This window comes from Danio aesculapii, chromosome 11 (genome assembly GCF_903798145.1).
Source record: "Danio aesculapii chromosome 11, fDanAes4.1, whole genome shotgun sequence".
Lineage (NCBI taxonomy): Eukaryota > Metazoa > Chordata > Actinopteri > Cypriniformes > Danionidae > Danio > Danio aesculapii.
Window position 1 is genome coordinate 40,898,622 of NC_079445.1, and position 26,440 is coordinate 40,925,061.

At 34.5% G+C, this 26,440-nt stretch overlaps 1 protein-coding gene across 1 annotated transcript; it reads right to left on the minus strand.

Moving 5' to 3' along the window:
- Positions 1 to 3,138: 3,138 nt before the first annotated feature.
- vamp3 (vesicle-associated membrane protein 3 (cellubrevin)) lies at positions 3,139 to 25,418 on the minus strand. Its single transcript, XM_056468416.1, has 5 exons — positions 25,331 to 25,418; positions 13,814 to 13,892; positions 5,759 to 5,917; positions 4,167 to 4,218; positions 3,139 to 4,017 (listed from the first exon to the last, which is right to left on the minus strand). Coding segments are annotated over exons 1-5 (309 nt in total). The 5' UTR covers positions 25,333 to 25,418; the 3' UTR covers positions 3,139 to 4,000.
- Between the last annotated feature and the right edge of the window lie 1,022 nt (positions 25,419 to 26,440).

Here is a 26,440-nt window from a genome sequence, read left to right on the forward strand (position 1 = left end):
ACACTGACCAACGTGAGGTTGGCCGACGGGAGCCACGCCTGCTCGATTCCTATTGGTGCAAACGTTTCCTTGTAATCGTCTGATTGGTCGAGGGGCGTGGACACGACGTTAGTCTAGCAAAGGATGCGGCGGACTCACGTGTAAGGCCATGTTATCCAACAGATGAAAACAATGGCGTAGTGGCTGCGATCTCGCGTAGTAACGAGCTGATAGCAGTAAAAGCTGGCATCACAATGTACTGGTCCCATTATGAATTTAGGGCCTTAAACATTTCGTAAACATTTATTAAAATGCTGTAGTTTTTATGAGGAAGCGTAGAGATTTACGTTGCACCTCGAGCTGACAGGAATTAAGTAGATCAAATGCTTAGTGATCTACTTTCCCGCTCGCCGTTAAAGCCTAGTGTTTTTCACACACGCGTTAGTAATATGATTTTTCCTTGTTTGTGTACACGGTTACACCCACTTACACTAACTTATTCGGAAAACTCAATCATAATACGTTAGCCGTTAAAGAAAATTGATTTAATTTGATGTTAATTTGCTGTGGTATTCGCCTCGTTTCGAAATGCGGAAGCAAACTTTAATTTCCTAATGTTGAGACCTTCAACTTATTGTAACTTTATTAGTCTATTAACCCTTTAACTGTCTGCTCTACCAAATGGTTGACCATATTTTAACTGTTTTTAAATAATCACTGTTAAAGTAATTTAAAGAATGATTAAATGGTTTAGACTACACGGCATGGTTGGTTTACAAAGAAATCAAACATAATCCTACGCTAGATTTTGGTTTTATTGTAAAAATAAAACATGTTAAATGATAATTCGAAATATTTTATGGCATACTTCAAAAAATAAAAATGATTTTGTATTCAAAAATGTTATATTTTAAGTAAATAATAAAAATAATTCCTTACATTTATACAGACCTTTACACATTGGGGGGAAATCTCCTCATCCACCACCAGTGTGCAGCATCCACCTGGATGACACGACGACAGCCATACTATGCCAGATCGCACACCACATACCAGCTGATTGGTGGAGAGGAGACAGAGTGATGAAGCCAGTTACGATATAGGGGAAGATGGGGAAGCCAGTGGGCAAATTTGGCCAGGATGCTGGAATTAAACCTCTACTTTTTTTTTTTTTCGAAGGACATCCTGGGACTTTTAATGACCACAGAGAGTAGGGGCCTTGATTTAACATCTTATCCGAAAGACGACGCTCAATGAGCAGTATAGACCATTTCAATGTGGTCATGTCATTGGCTCATGAACATTTCCTGCTTGTTATCAAACTATTTTATAACTGTAACAAGAGGCAATTCAATCATAACTTAACATTAAAACAGTGATCATAACATTATTGATCAATATGTGGCTCTTTTTGGATTCTCGGAAGCTATAGAAATTAAACATGTAAAACAGGAAATATGCTGGGACAATTGTTTTTGTTTACGTCCCTTAAAATGGTCTATAGAGTCCCCATCAATATACTGGGGCGTTAGGACCCACAGAGACCGCAGGTTGAGCGCCCCCTGCTGGCGCACGAATAGGTTAAGAGTTGAAGAAGCGGTACTTTATTTTGGAGTTGATTAAATTATTGGTAGGGACATTTCAGTAATTGGTTTATATTGGTGAGGACACGTCCCCTCCGTCCAGGCCAATTTTACGCCCTTGCAACCAAGTATTAAAAAGTGAAAGCTTGATTTATGATTATTCTTTCCAAGTACTTTTGGACCCTTAACAAGCGGGAGGCACATATGCAAACTGTTGTAATTCCTACAGCATTCAGCTGATTTGGATGTAAATACCCACAAATTAAAGCTGACAGTCTGCAGTTAAAGAACGTCTTGTTCGTGTTATTTCAGATCCATTGTGTTGGTGCATAAAGCCAAAAATGTGAGAATTGTGTCGATGTCCAAATATTTAATCGACGTAACTGTATGTGTTTTGGAAACTTAAAAAACATTTAAATAAGTTTTATTTTTACACAGTTTGTACACTTAATATTTTCAGATTTTCATAGTACATATATTAATTCTGGTACTTTAATCATAAACCGACATATCAACCATTTGGTAGAGGTTGATATTTTAGAAATTACACGATGTGTTGAAAAAAAATGCATTGAGAGTGTCAGCTAGTGACATTAGGAGTTAAGAAATGCAATCAAATTTTTTGTCTAGGTGGGGCACTTAAAGGGTTAACTACAAATAAACAAACTTGGGCTAAACAATGTTTTTATGATATTACATTAAAATAAATATAATAAAAAATGCCAGTTTGCAAGATGCCTTTACTACTGCTAATGATCTGAAGTATCAGACAAAAAAAGCAGAATACTACTATAACACATTAACATTAAGTTAGCTAAAAAACAAGGTGGATAGAACTTAAACAGTTAAATGTCGTTTCTGCATTTGTTTTAGCATTAATAACACATTTTTAAAGTTCAGTTTTAGTTGTACATTTATTTTTCTCATATGTGAGCACAGTTCACGAGTGAGGGAAGGGTGAAACGTGAGATTGACAGGTGGATTGGTGTATCGGTCCATTGCGGTAAAGAAGAAAATCGAGAAAGCTCTCGATTACCGGTCAATTTACGTTCCAACTCTCACCTATGGTTATGAGCTTTGGGTCATGCCCGAAAGAACAAGATCTCGGATACAAGCAGCTGAAATGAGTTTCCTTCACAGGGTGGCAGGGCGCAACCTTACTGATAGGGTGAGGAGCTCTGTCACCCGGGAGGAGCTCGGAGTACAGCCGCTGTTCCTCCACATCGAGAGAAGTCAGCTGAGGTGGCTCAGGCTGAGGCTCAAGTTTCTGTTTCAGAAACCTCCTGGACGCCTACCTAGGAAGGTGTTCCAGGCATTTCCCACTGGGAGAAGGCCTTGGGGAAAACCCAGGACACGTTGGAAGGACTATGTCTCTCGGCTGGCCTGGGAAGCCCTCGGGATCCCCCCGGATGAGCTAGAGGAATTGTCTGGGGACAGGGAAGTCTGGGGTTCTCTCTTAAGACTGCTGCCCCTGCGACCGGCCCCGGAAAAGCGGATGAAAATAAATAAATGAGTGAATTTGTGAACACATTTGTAGAATATATTAATAAAAAATGGCAACAAACAGAAGTAAGGCTTTAGGTGAGTACAAAAGGATGTTAAATCCTGGTTTTATTAAGCCAACTTGGGGCAATTCGGTTTGTAAGGCCACAGTATAGAATTGCACTTGTTTACAATTTATACACATGTGAGACATCCAAGGAGACACGTACAAAATAAGCTATAAAATAATGTTTTGGCACCGTGAGCAAGAGGTGAAGAAACCCCCCCAAAAATTCAATACTACTGAGATCTTGTTAAGCGAAGCAATTTCTAAGCAAACTAGTTCTACACAAAGCAATAGATGTAAGGCAGTTAAATTACTAGTGAGTGATCACTTCAAAATTCAATAATATCTCAATCTTATATATAATATTTCTGTGCATGTGTTTCGTTAGAGGTTGGCAGTGGAGTTTGTCTGTTGGTATATCTGATGGCACGTCTGTGGTTGTTCAGGAAAGGCTCTCATATCATGTTGGCACAGAAAGAGTGTCTGATTTCAGCAGTCCAATAAAATACAGTCCACAAGGGAGTCAGATGACATTCAAAATATGAGTTTAGATGGGTTTTGGTCAATATAATAAGATAGCAAACTGTTATTTGTGTGTTTCTGAATAATTCTGTAACACGTCTCACTTGCTGAGCACAAAAGGAGTGTGTTTGATATATTTGGAATTGATTTCGTAACATATTCAACTCTAGGCATTAAAAACAAAACCTAAAAAAAAAAAAGAAAAACCCATTGAAGATGGTTTACAAAATATGCATTTGAAAATCAGCAGGTTAGAACTTATTGGAAGAGCATTCGGTTGTTCATTCATTCGCTCTCGTCTTTCTGAAGTGAATACTCCTTCGGATCCTGATCTTTTCCTCCAATCACAACCAGACTTTGTGCCACTTTATGACTGCGTCCAGACTGAAACAAAAAGAAAAATGAACAGTCATATAAGGAGATGCATGAAGTATATGTTCATCAACCACTTAGTAATGTCCTGAATACTTCCAACACAATCACAGAGCTGGAGTCTGAATTTTCACACTGCTGCCACCTCAAGTGAAACTTACTGACAATGACGATAATGATGATCACAACCACGGCTATCAAAATGGCCCACATCTGCAAGACAGCGAACAACAACAACAACAAATTGACAATTTAGTGGGTAAGAATATTTCTTTTTAAATATATGTCTTTTTATTCCCTATATTTTAAAAATGAACTGCAGTGGAGGCAGTTCAACTGGACTAAAAGTAAAGTCGTTTATAAAGTACAAGTGAGACATTATGGTCTTGCTTCCACCTGGTATTTGCTTGCACTTCAGCTAGTCAGTTTATTATAACACAATGTAGCAACTAGTGATGACAGAAATGAAGCTTTTCAAAACTTATGCTGTGTTCACACCAGACGCGGCACGCGCGGATAAATCGTGCTATTCACGCATAAAACATTTTGAGTTTACTCGCTTCATTCGCACGTCAAATTCACTTCACAACAGACACTGATTCGCACTATAGGCAGGGATTCTGTCTGCCCGGTGACCCAGCTTCATTGCTAAATGGCTAGCATTGATTTTATTGAGAGATTAGCTGTGTTTATGTGCTTTTATGAAGGCTAAAAAAAATGATTCGTTTGCGTTGAGTCCACTAGATCCATTCAAAGGTGCCCCCAGCTCTCTGAGTTCATAAACTCCTCCAGAAACTATACGTGGATGATGGAGCCTTCAGTGGTGCGTCAGATTGAGCCGACCTTAGTTTGATGAGCTGTTGTCCGGTGTCGGCAGGACGATTTTCCCCTGGGACACCAACAATAGGCGCTACGCCATAATCATAATCACGCCCCTACAAGACCAAGCTCATGATTGGTTAACGAGGCTCGAATGTCTGCTGAAGTTCAGATTTTCCAACTCGAGCGACTAGCGCGGTACGTGGGTGAAGCGCGTCAATCGCACAAAACGCTCAACTCACGCAGCTTCATTCGCGCTGCCTCATTCACTGTGTTCGTGTTTCCTCCGGGTGCTCCGGTTTAAAACATATGCTGGATAAGTTGCCGGTACATTCCTCTGTGGACCTAGTTAACCTAATAATATAATCATGCCTTTAAAGATATTAGTTAAAAGCAGGGTGCGAATTACAGGGGGGTTTGACTCCTCTAATTAACACTTGACCCCCCCCCCTGAAGGATATTAAAAAAAGATGAATGTTGGGGGGGGGGGGGGGGGTTGTGGGAGGGGGTCAGCCCTTTGATAGTAATAAATAGCTTTCTCTGGTCTTTATCTTACATATTAATAGTTAAAAATGAATAATATAAATATATATTTGACCCGCCCATTATGAATGCATAATCGCGCCAATCAATTCTCAAAAACATTATTCAACAGTCTGAAACAGGCAGTTCTAGAGCACTGATGGACATCTTAAGTATTCACAAAACACATTTCTTGTAAAATAGGTGCTAATATCTACATGTAGTGTAAAAAACAACTGACAAATTAGACGCATCATTTGTATAGTTTGACCTACAGTAACCTCTGAAATAGTCACTAATTATCCCTCAAAACTCTGAAAACATATACATTTTATTAATAAATTAGATGTAATTAAAAAACATTCATAAATTTTATTTACTGAAGCATGTATTACCAAACTACTAGTTTTACCTTGACGTTCTTCCACCAGTATTTCCTCTTGAGTTTGGCGGCGCTGGTCTCAAACTGAGACGCTCCGGCCTGCAGGGCATCGGCACGATCATCCAGCTCTGACAACTTCTGGTCTCGTTCCAGGACTTTATCAACATTCACTCTCATTATATCCACCACCTGGAGGAAAAAAAACAAACCAAAAAAAAAACGCCCGCAAGGCTGTTGGAGAACTCTGGAAAAGTGATGCTAAAGCCTGAAAAAGTAATCAAGGTCAAGGAATGGTGCCATGTGTGTAAACAAACAGCTGTCTGAGCAGCGATGGAGGTTTAGTAATCAGTTTAATGATGTGAATCTTTTGGCAGGATGGCTGGAGGCTTCTGTAAAGCAGCAGGACCTTAGTAATCAGCACTTCATACTAACAGCACTGGAGTAGAAGGTTTCCTCAAGTACGAATGAAATCAAAACTAACCATATTGATTTAGTAAGCTCACATTGCAAGTTTTGTGGTGAACAATTCATTCGTGTGCATCATTAAGATAAAAATGTTTGCTTGTAATCTTTAATTGAAATCTAAAAAGGCACTTCCTGATTGTTTTCGGTTAAATTCTCTGTATGTCTGTGGTATTGGGCGTGGCTAACATACTTAACCACACCCCTCCAACTGTCAGTTTTGAAAACAAACAGAAATGGTGAGGAGGAGGTGTCTCCCCAAACCCTTTCCCCCATCTTTCTGAATGAAATGCATACTTTACTACATCCAATCAGCTCGCAGTAGAAAAACAAGCTACACTCATTGTTTACTCATTAAATATTCAGTTTCTCTAGGAGTCTGCAAGGGCGTAGAATTGGCATAGACGGAAGGGACATATCCCCACCAATATCCACTGATTACTGAAATATCCCCACCAATAATTTAATTCAGTTAAAATAAATTGCATGTCAACATAAAGCTTGACATGAAGAAAGGGTTAAAATCACATTCTCTAGTCGAGTCGTACCGCCCCCAAACATACATATGAACATTGTGATTGCATATCACTACTGTCACGTGACAGCTATAGCTATGTTCAGATGTACTGTAACTGAGCCAAAACTACAGGAGAATTTTCCCATGCAAGAAAAGGTGTGTGATGATGGTGGCAGCAAAAATAAGGTTTACATAAGGAGCTTTTTCAATGAAAAGTGTAAGTAATCTCAAGTTTGATACCGAATAAGTCCATCATAATAACAGTAATGTTAATGCTAGTGTTTTTTCCTTGCTTTGACACTTCAGCAGGCTGATATAGACTGTAGATAATATGGTTCCACCAATGTCAAGAACAAATCTATGCCATCGTGCATCACAATACAAAAAACAAAAATTAAACAAATGATCACAGTGTTTGGTTCATGCGAACTTTAAGACGAAAAGTCATTAAAAGCAGGACAGTCCTGTAGAATGTGTTTAAAAGTTATATGAATTTGCAATATCTGCACACTTAAGCAAAAAACCTGATTTAGTCTTGCATATCATATATGACATCTGCTAAAAAATAAACAAAGAAAAAAAAAAACACGATCAAATCTAGTCTAAAATGTACAATTTCAATATTTAAAAACTTCTTAATTTGAGGATGTGCCCAGAAAAAAATGTATTCAATTTGAAACAATTTACCATCATATCATATCATATCATATCATTTCATTTGATATCATAATCATATCATATCATATATCATATCATTTAATACCATGCAACAACTGTTATTTCAATTGCAAAAAAAAAACCCCATTAAAAATACAATTAAAAATCACAAACATTAAATATGATTTTTCACGTTTATATATAATAAAGAATCTACAATTTCTTCTATTGACACTTTGCTAAACTCCTTGAGTGAGTTCATTTCATTAAAAAGCTTTCTGCAGTCTTTAACAGCAGGACAGTCCTGCAGAATATGAATAACAGTAATATGAATTTTGCAGAACAAACACTGGGTGGGGTCTGTACACTTAAACAAAAAGAAAAACAAAACAAAACATGAGTAAGTCTTGCATGTCCAATGCTATCCATCAAATCTAGTCTTAAAATGTATTAAAATCAGTTTGAAGTTTCAGGTTGTATTTTGTACAATTTATTAATCTCCTATGTATCCCACTCCTCTCGCCACTTATTTAAAGTGTAACCGTTGATTATAGGTCTGATCTCTGGAGGAGGAATTTGGTATCTGTTTACTGCTTGTGTTAAAGCGGAAACATTATACCAGGAACACTGATGATTCATCTGGTCTGACAGGACATTTTTCTACCTGTTTGTTTGAGTCATTAGAATGAAAACAATCCTCAACTTAATAGGGCAGATGAACTAGCCAATCTCCATAAAAAACAACAAGGAAATGTATAGAGCAATACCAGCGTTATGGATGTGACATTTGCAGTAAAAACTCAAAACATTAATTGACATAGAAAGTATATGTTGATATTATATTGAAGCAACTGTTTATATTTTCCAGAACAACTGACCACAGAGTTAAGAGTGTCAGTTAAGGGGTCAGAAAAATATCAATCTGTAAGCATTTTATACTTTAAATGAGGAAAATAAACAAAACAAGTATACGAGTTTACAGCACACAACATACTTTGTACAAATCCTATAAATTAAACTGCACAACCCATAAGAAAAGATGATAATCATAAGAATAAGAGTTGGCTCTCAATAGAAACAAAAGATTGATTTTATTTTATTTCATATTTTGCATTTAGGAGGAAAAAAGTGTCGTTATGGATGTGACATCCCTCAATTTTGTATGTGAAATTGCCACTTGTGTGACTTTGGTAAATCAAAAATAATAGTTTATAAACATAGACAGATACATTTTTGAGTATTTCTAAAGTACTATAAAATACTTGCTCACACAAAAAAACTTAAACCAACACTTATACAAATAATATACAGTTGAGCACTGAATTATTAACCTTCCTGAATATTTTCTTCCCCAATTTCTCTTTAACAGACAAGATTTTTTTTTAAACACATTAGTAAATATTGATTGATTGATTTTATTTGACAATTTAAAAAATATATATACAAACAAGTCCAGTTAGACTCATTCATACATATTTTAAAAACTGTCGAGGATAAAATACACATAAGCGCAAACATCTTCATCTCAGCAACTCAACACAACAAAGTCCTCAACTTCAACTGTAAAGCAACCACTTTTTAATTTCCCTTCTAAAAACACTCTCAAATTGAATCTCTGTTAAAAATCGTGGGCAAAACATTCCAAGCAACAGAGCTAGTACACAAAAAAAGAATTTCTACCTGATTCACTCTTAAATCTATAAGGATAAATATTCCTGCTACGCGCTCTTGTAGAATGACAGTCACTAACTAAAATGTAATAATTAAGAAAATATTTTGGCACAAATTTCTTTAAAATCTTAAACACAATCACTAATTTCAGAAATTTGACCCTTTTCTCAACTTTTAAAAAATTACTTTGACTATAATGTTCATTATTTAAATGTGTCAGTGGAGGTACTTTCATAACAATTCTACACAACTTATTTTGGGTCATCTGCAATTTATTTTTATTTTTTTTTAACTGCAGCTGTACCAAAAAGCTGCAGCATAGTCAAAGTATGTCTGCACTAATGCACTAGCTAATATTTTTCAAGTTTGGGTATCTAGGAGCTCTGCCTGTCTTACAATTAAAAACTAAATTTTAGAACAAATATTTCAATGGACTATAACAGCCATCTTCTCACCAGTCAGAATCTAAAATGCAACCTAAATATTTAACTTCCTGTTTTGGAGTAATAATTTGATGCCCTACTTTTACCTCTGACCTGACACGTTTTCTTAGTTTTGCAGCTGAACCAAATAAAATAAATTCAGGTTTACCCAAATATATAGTGTATTTATTAAGGCAAAACCATTCAGAGACTTCCTCAATTTGTTTAATTATTTCATTTTCAATAAATTGATTCCTCTCATGAAACACAATTATTGCTGCATCATCCGCATATAACAAGAGCTTTTTTGTACAAGCCATTTTTAAATAATTGACTACATTAAAAAAAAGCAGTGGACCTAAAACAATGCCTTGTGGAACCTCATAAGCGACGAGCGAATAATCTGAAAACACTCCATTTAAATAAAACAATAACTGATTTCTTTTATCTTTGCCATAATGACAGTATATTTATTTAATAATATACTTATTTACATAATATTTGACTAGATATTTTTCAAGACACTAGTATTCAGCTTAAAGTGACATTTAAAGGCTTAACTAGGTTATTTAGGCAAGTCATTGTATGTGGACAATCGAAAAAATAAATAACTTAAGAGGGTTATTATTGACCCTAAAATGGTATTAAAAAAATTAAAACCTGCTTTTACTTCAGCTGAAATAAAACAAATAAGACCTTCTTCAGATGAATAAATATTATAGGAAATACTGTGAAAAATTCCTTGCTCTGTTAAACATCATTTGAGAAATATTTGACAAAACAAAAAAAAACAAAAAAAACAGGCTAATAATTTTGACTTCAACTCTATACACCCATGTTAACACTTTTAAACATGTGTGGCTACACCGCCTAAGTCTGTTTTTAGTTTATTTTGATCTGTTTGTGATTATCAAACGCAGATGCCCATGATGTCATTTCCTGTTGCTCACATTTAATCCGAACTTCTATTTCAACAGATGTTTTAAGAAAGGGAATGCAGAAAAATCCCCTGCTATAACAGACATTACATAACAGCGTCAGTGGCAACAAACCTCCAGGCGTGTCATCTATGCTCTAGTCTAGTGCTCCACAAACCCTGTTGCAGGAGGACGAGGCGCCGCCCCTTTAAGAGCGATCAGTGTAGGTGGGGCAGCATGGCAAATCCATGTTTCTGTTGCATAACCACTGTGATGGGGCATTACATAACCAACCGGCAGCCAATGAGATCGGGCAGACTGAAGGAAGACGTCTGATGGAGAGGTCAACGGGGATATAACTGTGACCTGATACTAACTTCCTCGAACACAAATCATGAATATGACTGCAGTAAGAGCTGAAGACAAGTGGATATATTGCTGACACTGTATTACAATGTATATGCTTTTTTTTTACACACACACACACACACACATTTATATATATCTCTTATATATCTCTATATACACACACATACAGATGTAATAACTGTATTACATATAGAGAAATCTTTTATTTTTTTGATAAAGAAGCATGGTTTAAAACTCACGGAGTTAAAATAAACTATATTTATTTGATCAAAAATATAGTAAAAAGTTAAATTGTGAAATATTACATTTTAAATTTAAAATACTTTTAAATGGGTACCTTTTCTGAGATAACAGATTCATTTTTGGTGTCATGTGATCCTTCTAAAATCATTCTAATATGCTGAAATAGTGCTCAAGTAACATTTATGATTAATGCTAAATGTGTGTATATATACACTACCTGACAAAAGTCTTGTTGCCTATCCAAGTTTTAGGAACAGCAAATAATAACTTGACTTCTGGTTGATTATTTGGTATCAGAAGTGGTTAATATGAAAGGCAAAGGCCTCTAGATTAAGCTTATTTTACCAAAAAAAATATGATCATGTCTTGATTTTTAATGATTTAATTAGGACAGTAAGGTCTGACTTTGCTTAGACTAAAGTCTTGTTACTTAACAGAAATAATGTCCAGTATAGAATATAAAGTCATGGAGCAGTGTAAAAAGAATGAATATTGTGTTTCGGGGGTAAGATGAAGGAGGAGGCATTGAAGATTAATCCAAAGAAAGCGTTCTTGCAGGACTCCCAGTGTTCATCAAGATTCTTCAGATTCATCTTCAATGCCTCCTCCATCTTACCCCCGCTCAATAATGTTCATGTCTGGTGACTGGACAGGCCATTCCTGAAGCACCTTGACCTTCTTTGCTTTCTGGAACTTTGATGTGGAGGCTGAAGTATGAGAAGGAGCGCTATCCTGCTGAAGGATTTGCCCTCTCCTGTGGTTTGTAATGTAATGGGTAGCACAAATGTCTTAATACCTCAGGCTGTTGATGTTGCCATCCACTCTGCAGATCTCTCGCACGCCCCCATACTGAATGTAACCCCAAACCATGATTTCTCCTTCACCAAACTTGACTGATGAGACTGATTCTATGAGAATATTGGGTCCATGTGGGTTCCAGTAGGTCTTCTGCAGTATTTGTGATGATTGGGATGCAGTTCAACAGATCTACCTTCTGCCACTTTTCCAAATGATCAACTTAAATTTATTACTGTTACTCTTACAACTGGGCTCAACAACAAGATTTTTGTCAGGTAGTGTGTGTGTGTGTGTGTGTGTGTGTGTGTGTGTGTATAATTTAATTATAATATATATATATATATATATATATATATATATATATATATATATATATATATATATATATATATATTATAATATATAATTTAATAATAATATATATTATATAATTATAATTTTACTTTTAAACTTTTAATGCATCCTTGATGAATAAAATTATGATTTTTTTTTATATTATGTTTTTTTATTGACGTTTTTTATTGTTTTCTTCTGGTACATGACAAAATAATACAAACACATATTGCAAATGATCACTGGCAGCCTACTAAATGTAAAGCCAGGATGTATACAGTTGTTACAATGGACAAAAGTACAATATTATAAAAAAACTGAGTAATTTTAAATTGTGTTACGAGACATCGTCACATAAGACCGAAAGTCTTCCCACACTGGGATACATACAGGGACCCCTGCTTTGTCCTTATTATGTAATTTGTAAAGTAAACGTTCATACGAAGCCCTTTTAGTCATTATATTGGCCCATTCTTTTAACTTTGGAATTTTGGGAGTTTTCCAGCGTTAAGATGATTCAAGCCAGCACTGAAATCCCTATCATGATCAATATGAACTCTCCCTTTGTAATATTTGTAATAATCTCCTTTTGTAATAATAGTTTCCTCAAGCTTTTTTTTTTAATTGCATTTGTTTGTTTGTTTGCTTGCTTGCTTGAGTTTTACGCCATGCCAGCTTCTAAACCGTAAAAAATGCAGGGTTTCACACAATTAATTCATGCTGTCTAAACAGAAATCATTAAGTTAACCTAAAAATTTAAGTGAATAGAACATAAAACAAATAAGTTGTCAAGAAAAAGAAAAAAAATCTCAAGACTTGTGTTGTTTCGACTGTTTTAAATAAGTAGTTTGAACAAGCAGCAAAAATAATTTGAGTGTATGGCCATTTTCATGGTGGGAAAATGTCTACTACAGACATTGATTATTTTAAAGCTCTAAAACTGTATTTGAATTAACACTGTTAAAAAGCTCTTCAAAGGAATGCACTGGATAAAATCAATTCCTCACTGAACTAAAACACAATCCAATAGAACGTGTATAACGGTCTCCGACATCCATTGGTTAATATGGAGCCGTTTTGACAGGAGCGGTGATGTTTATGACGCGTCCAAGCATTTATAGCGCATGCGTCAAGATTCATTTATTTGTCTGACAAATGCTAGAAACAACAGTCAAAAGACTGTTTCCCTGCAACTCCTGCAAGCTGATCACCCATCACCTGTGTGGCCTTACTTAAGCAGGTGAGCTGATGTGAAATGTAGGTGGAGCTAATCCATATCACTAAACCACTCGATCCGTGACACAGAATAATACTGCATAATAGTATTAATCTTAATTACTCAATAATCATACAACAAATAAACAAAAGTATAAATTAAATATCACAAATGGTTCCAACAATCCGGCCCCTAATTGTCTACAATAATGACAATTATATACAACCTTCATATTTAATGTGCTTCTACAAATAGAGCACATGGGAGGATCGCCTCCATGAATTAAAATCTTGTGTCATCCATAAGTGACCAATTCTAGCGGGTAAAAACAATCTGATCATAATTTCCTTTCATTAGCACATTCTTCACTGTGTGCACATCCTGCTACTATCATCAGTGGTACTAGGATTAACTGTTCACATGTCTAAGAAGCCTCAAGTCAACTGTTTTTCTAATGCTATGAACGGTGTATGGTTTTACCTCATCGACCTGTGCCTGCGTCTGCTGCAGCCTGCGGTTACTCCCTGAAGATCCAGAGGCATCTGCACCCGGAGCGGACCTACAACAGAGAAAACACCCCACAATTCACATTTCATTAAAAAAAACACTTGAGCAGTCTATATTGAATTGCTGGAATGCTCCACAATTTTTATTATTTTTTTGTTGTTGTTTTTTTAAATCAATCAATCAATTAATTAATTAACCAATTAATCTATCAATCAATCAATTAATTAATTAATTAAAGTATGTTCAATAGAACAATACATAACATTGTGTAGATTGTAATGTGCTTTTGTAGAGTATTGAATTGCTGGAATGCTCCACAAATTGTATTATTTTGTTGTTGTTATTTATTTACTTATTTATTATTTATTTATTTATAAGTATGTTTAATGGAACTATGCATAACATTGTGTAGATTGTAATGTGCTTTTGTAGAGTATTGAATTGCTGGAATGCTCCACAAATTGTATTATTTTGTTGTTGTTATTTATTTATTTATTTATAAGTATGTTTAATGGAACTATACATAACATTGTGTAGATTGTCAGAATATACAAAGAATATCAGGACGTTAGTTTTTTTTTTACATTCAACAAATAAATAAATAAATGAATACAATAAACAACCCCCCACCTAAGACTGGGTCAATAAATAATATTATATCGAATCACAATAACATTTATTTCAACGACAATGATAAGCTCAGAATGTTTTTCCTCTATATTGATCTAAAAGCCAATCACACATCAGAGAAATGTGCAACAATAGGAATCTAAAAGTGTGTTGATATCAGAGATGTACCAAATTTTGGCCACCGAAAACGTTATGCCATTTAATGGACCCTCTAATTTTTGTGGCTTCAGTCATTGTTGGGGTACTCTTTTAAATCTGGAAGCATCAACAACTTATATTGAAATGTATTTGTTCAATATGGAAAATAATTTTTGCCAAATCGCCCAGCCCTACCCCCTCCCATGTAAAGGCCTGTCACGATCTCTATTTTGTTGTATGATATTCATTCATTCATTTTCTTTTCGGCTTAGTCCCTTTATTAATCCGGGGTCGCCACAGTGGAATGAACCGCCAACTTAGAGCACATTTTTACATGGCGGATGCTTTTCCAGCTGCAACCCAACACTGGGAAACATCCACTCACACACAACGGACAATTCAGCTGACCCAATTTACCTGTACCGCATGTCTTAGGACTTGTGGGGTAAACCGGACCACCCGGAGGAAACCCACGCGAACGCAGGGAGAACATGCAAACTCCACACAAAAATATCAACTGACCCAGCCGAGGCTCGAACCACCGACCTTCTTGCTGTGAGGCGACAGCACTACCTACTGCTTGTTGTATGATATATTGCACCAAAATATATTGCAATAAATGATATTATATTCATCTCATGTCCCTTTTATGCCACTCATTATATAATGCCAGAATGACAATATAATATCATCACAATGCAAGTCCACTCTTCCAAAAAACACATCATACTTTATTCTTAAGAATATTATTTTAATTATAGTCATTTTAACAATTGAATAATCAGGCATTGGAATCAGAATGTAAAAATTCATATCCTAAATAAATAATAATAAATGTTAACAAAAAGGTATTTTCAGATGTCAGACACCCACATAAAAACATACTATAGTAATTTATAGTAAATACTACAGTGTAGTACAGGGATGGGCAAACTCGATCCTGGAGGGCCGGTGTCCCTGCATAGTTTTGCACCAACCCTAATCAAACACACCTGCTTGTAGCTTTCTAGTGATCTTGAAGACACTAATTAGGGTGTTCAGGTGTGTTTGATTAGTGTTGGAGCAAAACTCTGCAGGGACACCGGCCCTCGAGGATCGAGTTTGCCCATGCCTGGTGTAGTACCATACTGACACCTCCAATAGAACTGCTAAAATGTTGCTAGAATTGTTTTTTTTAATGTATGGCTGATATATATATCATCACCAAAAAATGATTGAGGTCATGTCTATATGCTGTGCGATAAGTCGACATATTGATTATTGTGACAGGCCTAATCAAGTATGGTATAATTGTCTCAAATTTTGTCAAAAATTTCTCATATTGATGTTACATAAAGATAAAGTTGCAATGGTTGATGGTAATGATCAATAAAAACAATAATGCCCAGAAATGATGCATAAACAAACAACTAGGGATGCTGCGATGAATCGGCCAGAGATCGGTATTGGCTGATAATTACATTTAATGACTCGATCGGTACTCTCTGATGCCTGACCTCATGAACTGATCGCAAGTATGCTTGTTAGTTGGAGATAATATTTGCATGACCTTGCATGTATTTAGGCCTTTTTACATATAAGAACTGAAACTTTTGTGTTTTTGACAATATTGCAACTTGCAAGTTCACTTTACTTGTTGCAATAAACAGTATAGGCCTATTTCCTATTAGTAAAGAAGTCATGGATTTTTAGGTTTGCATTTTAACTTATGCATCAAATATGCACTTCAAACTTCTTGATTCAAACATGTTGTTTACAAATTGCATTGTTAGTCATTTTTCTTACCAATATTCTTTATCTGTGCAATCTATTGTTCTGTAAAGCTGCTTCTGACCATGACATGTTCACACCTAAATGGTTATAAGTGATGTGTTTAAGTTATTATATGCAGCATCCTTAATTTATTCTCTTAGGTAAGGAGAGATCCTCTCTTAAGGTTCAAAGAAAATATGCTTTACGCATTATTAAGCTTGAAGCATTAGAATCGGTACTGGCTGATCACCATGATAAGGAATCGGTACTCGTTATCGGCTGCAAAAGTCCTGATCGGAGCATCCCTATAAACAACATTTAAAAATATGATAAAACATTCAACTTCAACAATAACATAAAAATAAGAGAAAGTAAGAAGAAAAGGGGCCCAAATATAATCCAAATCTGTGAGCTTTTGTTTGACAGACTACAGTATTTTCTTATTTCAAGAGTTCCCACTTAGATATGCTTGGCGTATAAAGCAGGTTTGGCATGCTGTCCCGGGAGAGAACCCTGAGCTCGGAGATATTTGAGCCCAGGGCTCCCGCCCGGTCGATAAGCATATCAGGAGATCCGAGATCAGGTAGGTCTCGAGAGCTCCCCCTTTAGAAAAGGGAGGAAAAGGATTAGATGGGGTGGAAGGGGGGATTCTTCCAAACGAAGATAAAACAGTAGGGAGAAAATGATCCATTTATAGTAGACTAGGATCACTCTGATTGGATTATTACTGATTACAGATGAGTGGCCAGACGTGCTCAATCATATCACGTGCTCCTCTCGAAATTAGTTTATGAAACTTCACTTTTTTAAACTGTACTGAATGTTCAACAATTAAAAACATGAAATATTTGAATCTAATTTCTTCATCTGTGTTAAGCTGTTTTGACACAACCTATACTGTAAAAGTGTTAAGAAATAAAGACATGAAACATGAATTATAAGACCTAGAATATCATAGTTTACTTTATTTATACCAGAGACGCCCAAACTAGGGCAAACGGGTCAAAGTTGGCCCATGGTAACCTTTGATTTGGCCCACCATCCCATCTGAGGAGTGAGGGAGAATGATGGGAATGGTTTCGAAATTGTCAATTAGTGCAGCCCTTTGTTTGATTTTTAAAAGTTAACCAAAATTAAATGTTTCAATTTAATGGTGTAAATTAATCAGATTTTGTTTTAATGTACATGCTGTCACCAGACAATGCAGAGACTTTGGTGAGCAAATCAAGTGAAAGGCAGATTCTGCTTGACAAGTCTATTCAACATTGAACTCCTCTGTCTTATAAATGTGATTGTTTATGGGTTTTATTCCAATGAGTTGTCATTTTAAAAGTTATACTGCATTAGTTAACACCATTTAAAGTAAGGTTTTCTATTTATTTTGAAATATTATTAAATAACTTAGCAAATAGGGTATATGCCGAAGCGTGCTAATGGGACTTTTAATTTGCCAGTAACTTGGGTTAATCGCTTCCGGTCAATTGTATGCCAATGCAAAATCGGCGCATTTAAGGTCTATTTTCTTTAAAAATCAGCAATCTCCACTGGCTGAGTGATATCCGATATAAAGTGGGTCTCAGATTGTACAAGAAGCACTGCATTAAATTACATTTTCCCCGCCATGTCTTTATAATTTGAGCATTTATTTTACCCCAGTATATTCAATGGAACTTCTGCGCTTGCCTGCCAATTCTGACAGGCGTGTGTGAGTAAACGGCTTTTTGTCTAGTGTTACGCTTAAGCAACTAAATGAATGCTAAAGTCTATTTAACTGAATGTATTTTAATTACATGACAACATCAATGCTGTAAAAGCAATCGTATAAAATGGAAAAAAAAGTCACAATAACCGGTCACCGGAAGTTTATCAGTATGGGAACAACACTAGCTCGGCATAAACCCTATTAGCCATGCAATGTAATATACTGTAGTTTGGTCGAAGTTTACCTTCGACCCACGGCTCTCAATGATATTTGGTCTTTGGCCCTTCATATGAAAAAGTTTGGCCACTCCTGCATTATGGCTTTTTACTCTCTTTTCTTCATTTATGTTAAGGTGTTTTGACACAATCTACATTTTAAAAGTGCTAAAGAAATAAAGACAGATTAATTAAACATGAATTATAAGACCTAGTATATCATAGTTTATTTATACAGTGGAAATGCATAACATGACATGTTGTGCTAGAGTTAGCTATAAAGCTAATTTGCATCAGAGGATGTTACAAAATGTACAATATTCAAACACTAATATAGAATTTACTGCATGTTATGTAATGCTTTTATGTATTTTAAGGCAGTAAGAATTCCAGTGCAGGCAAACGTAGTGGCATATTGTACTGCCACCTAGTGGTAGCTTGCCTATATGGAGTAAAATGGGAGTAAAATGAGTAATTACAACTTAGATTCAGCAGGGAGTGCTGTTAGCATTACACAAAAGACACTAAACAGACCATTTTAAAAACCAAACAAACTCGATTTACAGAAGATTTTAAAAGACAAAGAGCAGGTGAGACCACAGAGTGGTGTGTGTGAAACCGCTATAACAGGAAATGAAGAAACTTCTGATGAAGAAGAGAAAACAGGAGGAACTAGCTCAAACAAGTTTATTTAAGGAGGATTATGATGGTAAAGCCCTTTGTAATAATCGAACTATGCATAATATTGCAGAATCAAATTTTCTTGTTGTGATATTTGCTAAAGCTTTATATGTCTCTCTATATAAATGATCATAATATTGTTGCAAAAACATTACTTTAATAATAATTGTAAAAATGTTTTGTTTGTATATTTTAGTGTCTTTAAAAGTAGCATCTAAAAAGCACACATGAAATGTGTCAAGGCAAAAGATACACACTAAATATATGCATAAGAACAAGTTAGAAAATAGAAAGCAAATATAATTAAATAAAGAAATGTCTTAAACCACACAAAAGCTACCCTAAAAAGTAGATTTAAAGGGATGATGTAAAAACATGCGGGGAATTCTAGATTCCAAATGATTCCAGATTTTTAAACCACACTGAACTGAGCTAAACTGAATTTAAACACTACAAACTGAACTACACTGTTCCTATTTACTATGAGCTTCTATGTGAAGCTGCTTTGACACAATCTACATTGTTTAAGCGCTATACAACTAAAGGAGAATTGAAAAAATGTCAGAAAAAAACTGAAAATTCTATAATTTAGCAGTCAATAAAGAGAACTGATCAACCTAGTTTATAAATAAAAAAAAACACGATTTTTTGTATGTATCGCTTTAATGTATAGATAAATTCTGATGTTTCAAACAGATGCTGAAGTAGAATCTATTTAACACTTAACAATAAGACCTCATTCGTAAATGTTAATCCATTAACTAATATAAAAAATATATTGTATTTCATGTTTTTACTCAAATTATTTTTATTTATTGTATAATTACATTCCTCTTGTAGTGTTTTTATTATTTGTGTGCACCCAGGGTCTGAGAGTAACGTAATTTCAACTCTAAATTTCCTATAATCAATCAAACTTAATGTATTACTGAGCCTAATGCCTTAAGTTTATGAAATTAAGAGTTTTTCGAAAAATTTTAATTGAAAATACGTTACTAATTTACTAAGTAACTAACTTCTCTAAAAAAAAAAAACTGTCTGTACATGTCGGAGTACTGACAACAAAGCTGACTTTGACAAAACATTTAGAAGTAGCCACATAATTCATGTCAATGTTTCTAAGTGTTCAAATAATAAATTATTATTTATTATATTTTGAAGTGCTCAGGATGTTATCATCAAAATATATAGCATTATTACTGAATATACAAAAATATTTCAAATTCTGTAATTAATCTTCTAAAAAATGATGCTGTTGCTTACATCTGACGCCAAAGTGAGTGTTTATTTGAAATAAAAATAATAACAATAAAATGGAAAAATCCTATCTCTATACCGCAGACAGTCATGAGAAAGTCACATGAAAGGATTTAACTATTGTTTAATGCTTCAGATGAAATTTAAACCATGCTGAGGGGTGGGGAAAGGAAAGAGGAACAGAAAGACACTAAAAAGTGACATTAAAAGAATCATCGGGACTCAATATAGAGCAAGGAAAAACACACACATTCCACACCCAGACGTGGAAGGCACCGCTCGCCCTCAGATCATGTGATCACTGCAGGAATCTCAGCAGTGAAATCCTCGAGCATTTTGACTCAATAAATGCTCCTTTTTAAATTGATTTTGCAAAGAAGACTTGTGTTTATTAGGGACGTTTGTTTCATGAGGTTTCCTAATGAGATATGCCAACACTACAGAACATGCCATGATGCATTTAAACACAACAGTCGGGTTCCAGAGTAATAAAAAAGAAGAAAACGTTTTATATATATATATATATATATATATATATATATATATATATATATATATATATATATATATATATATATATATATATATATTGAAATTAATTTTTAACATCAACTTTTTGATGTTAAAAAGTCTCACAAGGGGATCTCTGCTGTTTTAAAATACTTTAATTGTTGTACAATATCTAGATTTTGCATTAAACTTAAATATATCTCATAACCAAAGACTTAAAGAGCCTCTATTATACATTAAAAAGGGTCATATTTTGGTTTTAAGGGTCTCCAACAACAGTCTAATATGCATGCAATGTCAAAAAACACTTTCATTGTCTTGTAATATGCATTTATTTTTACCTAATTATCCAAGCGACTCCCGTGTGATTTGTTCAGCGATTCATTTGTTACCAAATCCCTCCTTAGCGCTAAGCTAGTCTGCGCTGATTGGACCAATGACAGTCTGTTGCATTGGTCGACAGCGTTCAGCGCGAGACAAAGTGAAATGCCCACCATGGCTTATCATCAACATTGAAGTAGTGAGAGTGCATAGTGCATGTGTGAGCATACCAGCCAACACTCCTGTTTTTCCCAGGAGTCTCCCGTATTTCAGACCCATCTCCTGCCACCCTCCCATTTTGTTATTTTTCCTGGAAAACTCCTGTAATTTGCGCAACAATTGGGCGGGGCTTAAGTTCCGCATGGACGTGACGCCGAAATGGCTAAAGACTCGTTATCAAGACGATTCATTTGAAGCACTACGAGTCGACTCTTTTATAAATGAATCAATAGTTTTAAACATGGCACACTTTCAGATTTAAGCCTTGATTAAGCTGCATATTTATAAAAAATATCAGATACCTTAGGGACGATATTACAGAAAATGTTGGCGATTTTAAAACTTTGACACTTCCAAACCGCGGTATACCTTGAAAACGGTTATCGTCTCATGCTTAATATGCACAGGGGTTTTTTTAACTGTAGATATGAAAACGTTAAGAGTATGATAATCATACATCATCAAAACAGGATACCAGTACAACCCTCCCGCTGGATTCACATCTATGCACTGATCTTTAACTGTGATTGAAAAAAGTTCAGCAACATAAAGTCAAATAGCTTCCCTTATTAGTACAATAAAGTATTCACATTTCATTGATTTACTGATGTATAGTGTTTGCGAATTGTCTGTTGAATATCATATAACATTTGAGTATTTTAAATCTATTATAGCTAAACTAAAATTATGATTGAGGAGGTAAAGTTGGTTTTATATTCACACATTCATTCATTTTTGAACAGTCTGAATATTCGGTCTGAAATCGCATGCAAGTATGACTTCACAACAACACTAGCACTATTTAATTGACTGTGAACAATGTTGTACTTTGATAGTCATTAGCTGCTTATATGACTTCCCTATTTAGAATTTGCAAAAGAATATTTTTATGAAATTATATTAAGGAGAAAGTCAGAATATTTGAATTAGGGCTGAACAACATATCGTTTGAGCATCCATACTAAAATGTGTGTATCCGTAATTTTCACATCGCATGATTAGAGTATTTATTAAAGATTAAAACACAAAGAAATTAATATACATTATTTTTTTTATTACTGTATACAATTATTTACCCTGTTATTTTACATTTGATTGTTTAATGTGTATTTATATACTGTTAGACTCCCCAGAAAACCATGAACCACTGTTTATTTAACCTTTTTATTTTAGCTTCGTCGTATTAGATGAACTGCATAGAAAAAAATGAATCTATCTTAATTCATTACATTTTTCCAAATTGAGCCATTTAAAGAGCCCCCATTACGTATTAAAAAGGTCATATTTTGGTTTTGGTGGGCTTCAACAACAACAGACATATGCATGCAAGGTCAAAAAACACTTTCATTGTATAATATGCATTTATACTTACCTAATTATCCAAATGACTCTCATATGATTTGTTCATTTGCTGCCAAACCCCTCCTAAGTGCGATGCTAACTCAATTCAATTCAACGATTCGTTTAAACCACTCTGAGTCGACTCTTTTATAGACGAAGCAATAGTTTTAAACACGGATTTAAGCCTTGGCTGGATATTTCACTTCACTTACAGCTGTGTTACACACTGCATGCGTGGTCATTTTTTAAAAACCCATAATAGGGGCTCTTTAAATAATATAGTGAAATTAGTCATTTCGCAATGTATATTGCAGTGAAACAAAATATCGCAATGTTCGATATTTTCAATATCGTGCAGCCCTAAAGTGAATTAAAAAATAACTATTTACTTTACCCCAATTAAATTGTGTGGTGAAATATATTTTTTCATTTAAACATCCAGCATCAATCAGTACCATAATTACATTCGGTTAAAGTTAGGGCTGGGCAATTGATCGAAAAATAATCTAAATCGACATTGAGGGCCTATAACCGATCAAGGTCAATTATTTCAATTACTTTCCCTACTGTGTGTGGAGTCACGTGACTGCGCTCTGTTTATACTTCTGCGTCGAGTACAAGCATATGGTCCAGCGCAGCCTTTATGCGGTCTATACCCCTCACCATGGCTGATGCCGACACAAAAAGGAAGGCATGCAGTTAAGACTAATTTATACTTCTGCATGCACTTTGAAGACCCATTTGATCTCTGCTCAAGCCTTATTTGGCACTACACTGGCGATGAATGGAAGCTGTGCCAGAGATGCTTTGAGATGGCATATTTTCCTTTAAATTCAAATTCTTTTTTACAAAAAATATTTGTTTACAGAGGATGCAAGAAATGCACTGTTATATAATAATGTTATAAAATCAAATATTATTTACAGGATATACAAGAGTTACTTTATTTAGAAAAGATACTGTTTATTTTCTACGTCGTTTAATATGAAAAACATTAAAATATTTTAATTTATTTGCAAAAGTGCAGGTTATTTATTTTCCCTTTTTAATAGGAAAAGTGACTGTTGGTTTTAGGCAATGTGTGTTTTAATTTCAGCTGTTCAACCAATAATCATAGATAATAGATAGTGTGTTTCCTTCAATTATTTTAAAATCAAGTCATGCACTGTTTGTTTAAAGTGAGAATTTTTACTGTACAAAACTTGTTCGTGAACTATGAGAGCAATAAATTAAAATAATCGTTCATTAATCGTAATCTAATCAAAATGTTAAGTTAATCGAGATTTTAATTTTAGGCAAAATCACCCAGCTGTTAAAGTATAGTACACCTAAACAAATATAAGACAAAAATGTGAATAAGCATGGGACGATAACCGTTTAGGGTATACCACTGTTTGGGAAAAGTCAAGGTTTTAAAACCACCAAAATGTTCTGCTATACCATTTCTACGATATATGGACGTTTTTTTTTTTTTGTATTTTAGGACAACAGTATCTCCAGCAGAAAAGATATCCAAAGATGCAGTTTAAAATTGTAATGAAATCTGTGTTTTTGAAAGTAATGAAGACAGCAGAAGTCAATAATTCATTTGAATGATTTAGCCTGACTTGTTTACTGTCCCAAAACATTTAAAAAGTTTCTCAAAATAAAATATATTGTGCTCAAAGTGGAAAAAAGTGTATTTAACCTAGACATTTTAAAAGAATATATTTTAGAGCAGTAATCACAACATCGTGAAACTGATTTTTTTTTTTTTTATCCAAGGTTATCATACCAGAATCTTACAATGCCTAACTGTGAATTATGAAGAAAATCATTAACCCACTCTCCAAATCTGTCTCGAGTTTGTTTCTTTAGTTGAACACAACACAAGATATTTTGAAAAATGTTGTAAACTGGTAACCATTTGGTATACTATGGATGTCAAGATATATCAGATTTCAACATTTTCAAAAGTGTCTTATTTTGTGATTACCAGAAAACAGAAAAGCAAAACTTTGGAACGAAATAGTGAGTAAATAGTTTGTAAAATGTGCTTTTTGGGTGAACTATCTCTTAAATTGTAATAATAGGTGACTAAAAGTTATTGTTTACAGTATATGACAAAATGCACCGAGCAATTGCATAATAACAACATTGAACAGGCTGTTGAAAACATGACAAGCAATCATTTGTGAAGCTTGTTTAACTTATTGGTTGATTATTTAGCCGCAACTTAAAAAAAATTAGCCGCAACTTAGACAAATACACACTGCATTCGTTTAACGCACTCAAAATTAAAATAAATTTACACTTGAGACTAAACAAATATGGTATTTTGATGGTGATATGTTTGTGGTTTGTTTATGCTTAAAAGTTCAAGTTTCCACAAACTTTTATCAGTCAAAACAAACTGCTAGCAGTTAGCATGTAGAAGAAATGCGAACACAAAAATCTCTTTTAAACACTCGAACTGACAATAAAACTTCACTGAGGCGTCATAATCAACTATACCAAATAAAAGGAAACGAAAACAAGACCGAGCGTAAATTAAAGACTCCAAAATGTCAACAAACTAAAGCTAAGCTAAAGGCTAACCTGTTGCTTTAGCCGTATTCACGCCCATTAGAACAACACAAACTTTCCCAACACACCAATATTTAGAGATTAAAAAGTAAAACATATACAATCACATGTTTATATGACATCGCTGAGCTTTAAATTGTAAATGTAAATTTTACTTACATGGTTGTTGAGTTGATGTGTGATTTGTGAAGGCCCGCTGATGATGATGACGATGATGATGATACAACTGCTACTGTGAGCGCGTGAGCGTCAGCGCGCGCGTGCATGTAGAATATAGCACGCGCACACACACACACACACAATAAAGATTTTCTCCATCATTTTAGTAATTTCATAGATTATAAATGAATATATACATTCATCACAATCATTGTAAAACTCTCTTAATTCAATTAAATTGAACAATTGCTTAATTGGCATGACATTTGTTACAAACGTATTCATTCATAATTTTTTTTCGGCTTAGTCCCTTTATTAATCAAGGAATGAACACACAGCGGAATGAACCGCCTGCAAATTTATTGCCAAAGCATTTATAACGTTTACATTAAAAGAACATACATATTAAATTCATATTAAATGATAAAAAACACAGTAAACACAGTAAATAGTAGTAGTGGTAGTTGTAGTAGTAGTAGTACAACAATAATAATAATAATAATAATAATAAAGATGATAATAAAATAAAAATAATGATCTAATAATCTAATGATGATAATCTCTCTCTCTCTCTCGAGAACACACACACACACACACACACACACACACACACACACACACACACACGCACACACACACACACACACACACACACACACACACACACACACACACACACACACGCACGCACACACACACACACACACACACACACACACACACATAATATTATAATTATACTACATTAAACAGCTATGGAAAAAATTAAGAGACCATTTGTCTAAATTATAATATGTTTTATTTGAAAATTTAAACATGTTAATGACAAACCTTCGTAGAATAAAACAAATATTTAACTTTCAATCAAACTCATACCATCAAATATGAATTTAATTAGTGTATATCTGATAATAAGGTGTAGTGAAATCTATACTATATGGTATAAATATTTATATATACAATAACTTGCCTAATTACCCTAACCTGCCTAGTTAACCTAATTAACCTAGTTAAGCCTTTAAACGTCACTTTGAGCTGTATAGAAGTGTCTTGAAAAATATCTAGTCAAATATTATTTACTATCATCATGGCAAAGATAAAATAAATCAG

Bases quoted from the DNA above. Each gene is read 5' to 3' on its own strand.
- vamp3 (XM_056468416.1), bottom strand. The intron at 5,918-13,813 runs GTAAAACCATAC...TTTTTCCTCCAG, and splicing joins CGCAGGCACAGGTCGATGAG to GTGGTGGATATAATGAGAGT. The intron at 4,219-5,758 runs GTAAAACTAGTA...GCTGTCTTGCAG, and splicing joins ACTGGTGGAAGAACGTCAAG to ATGTGGGCCATTTTGATAGC.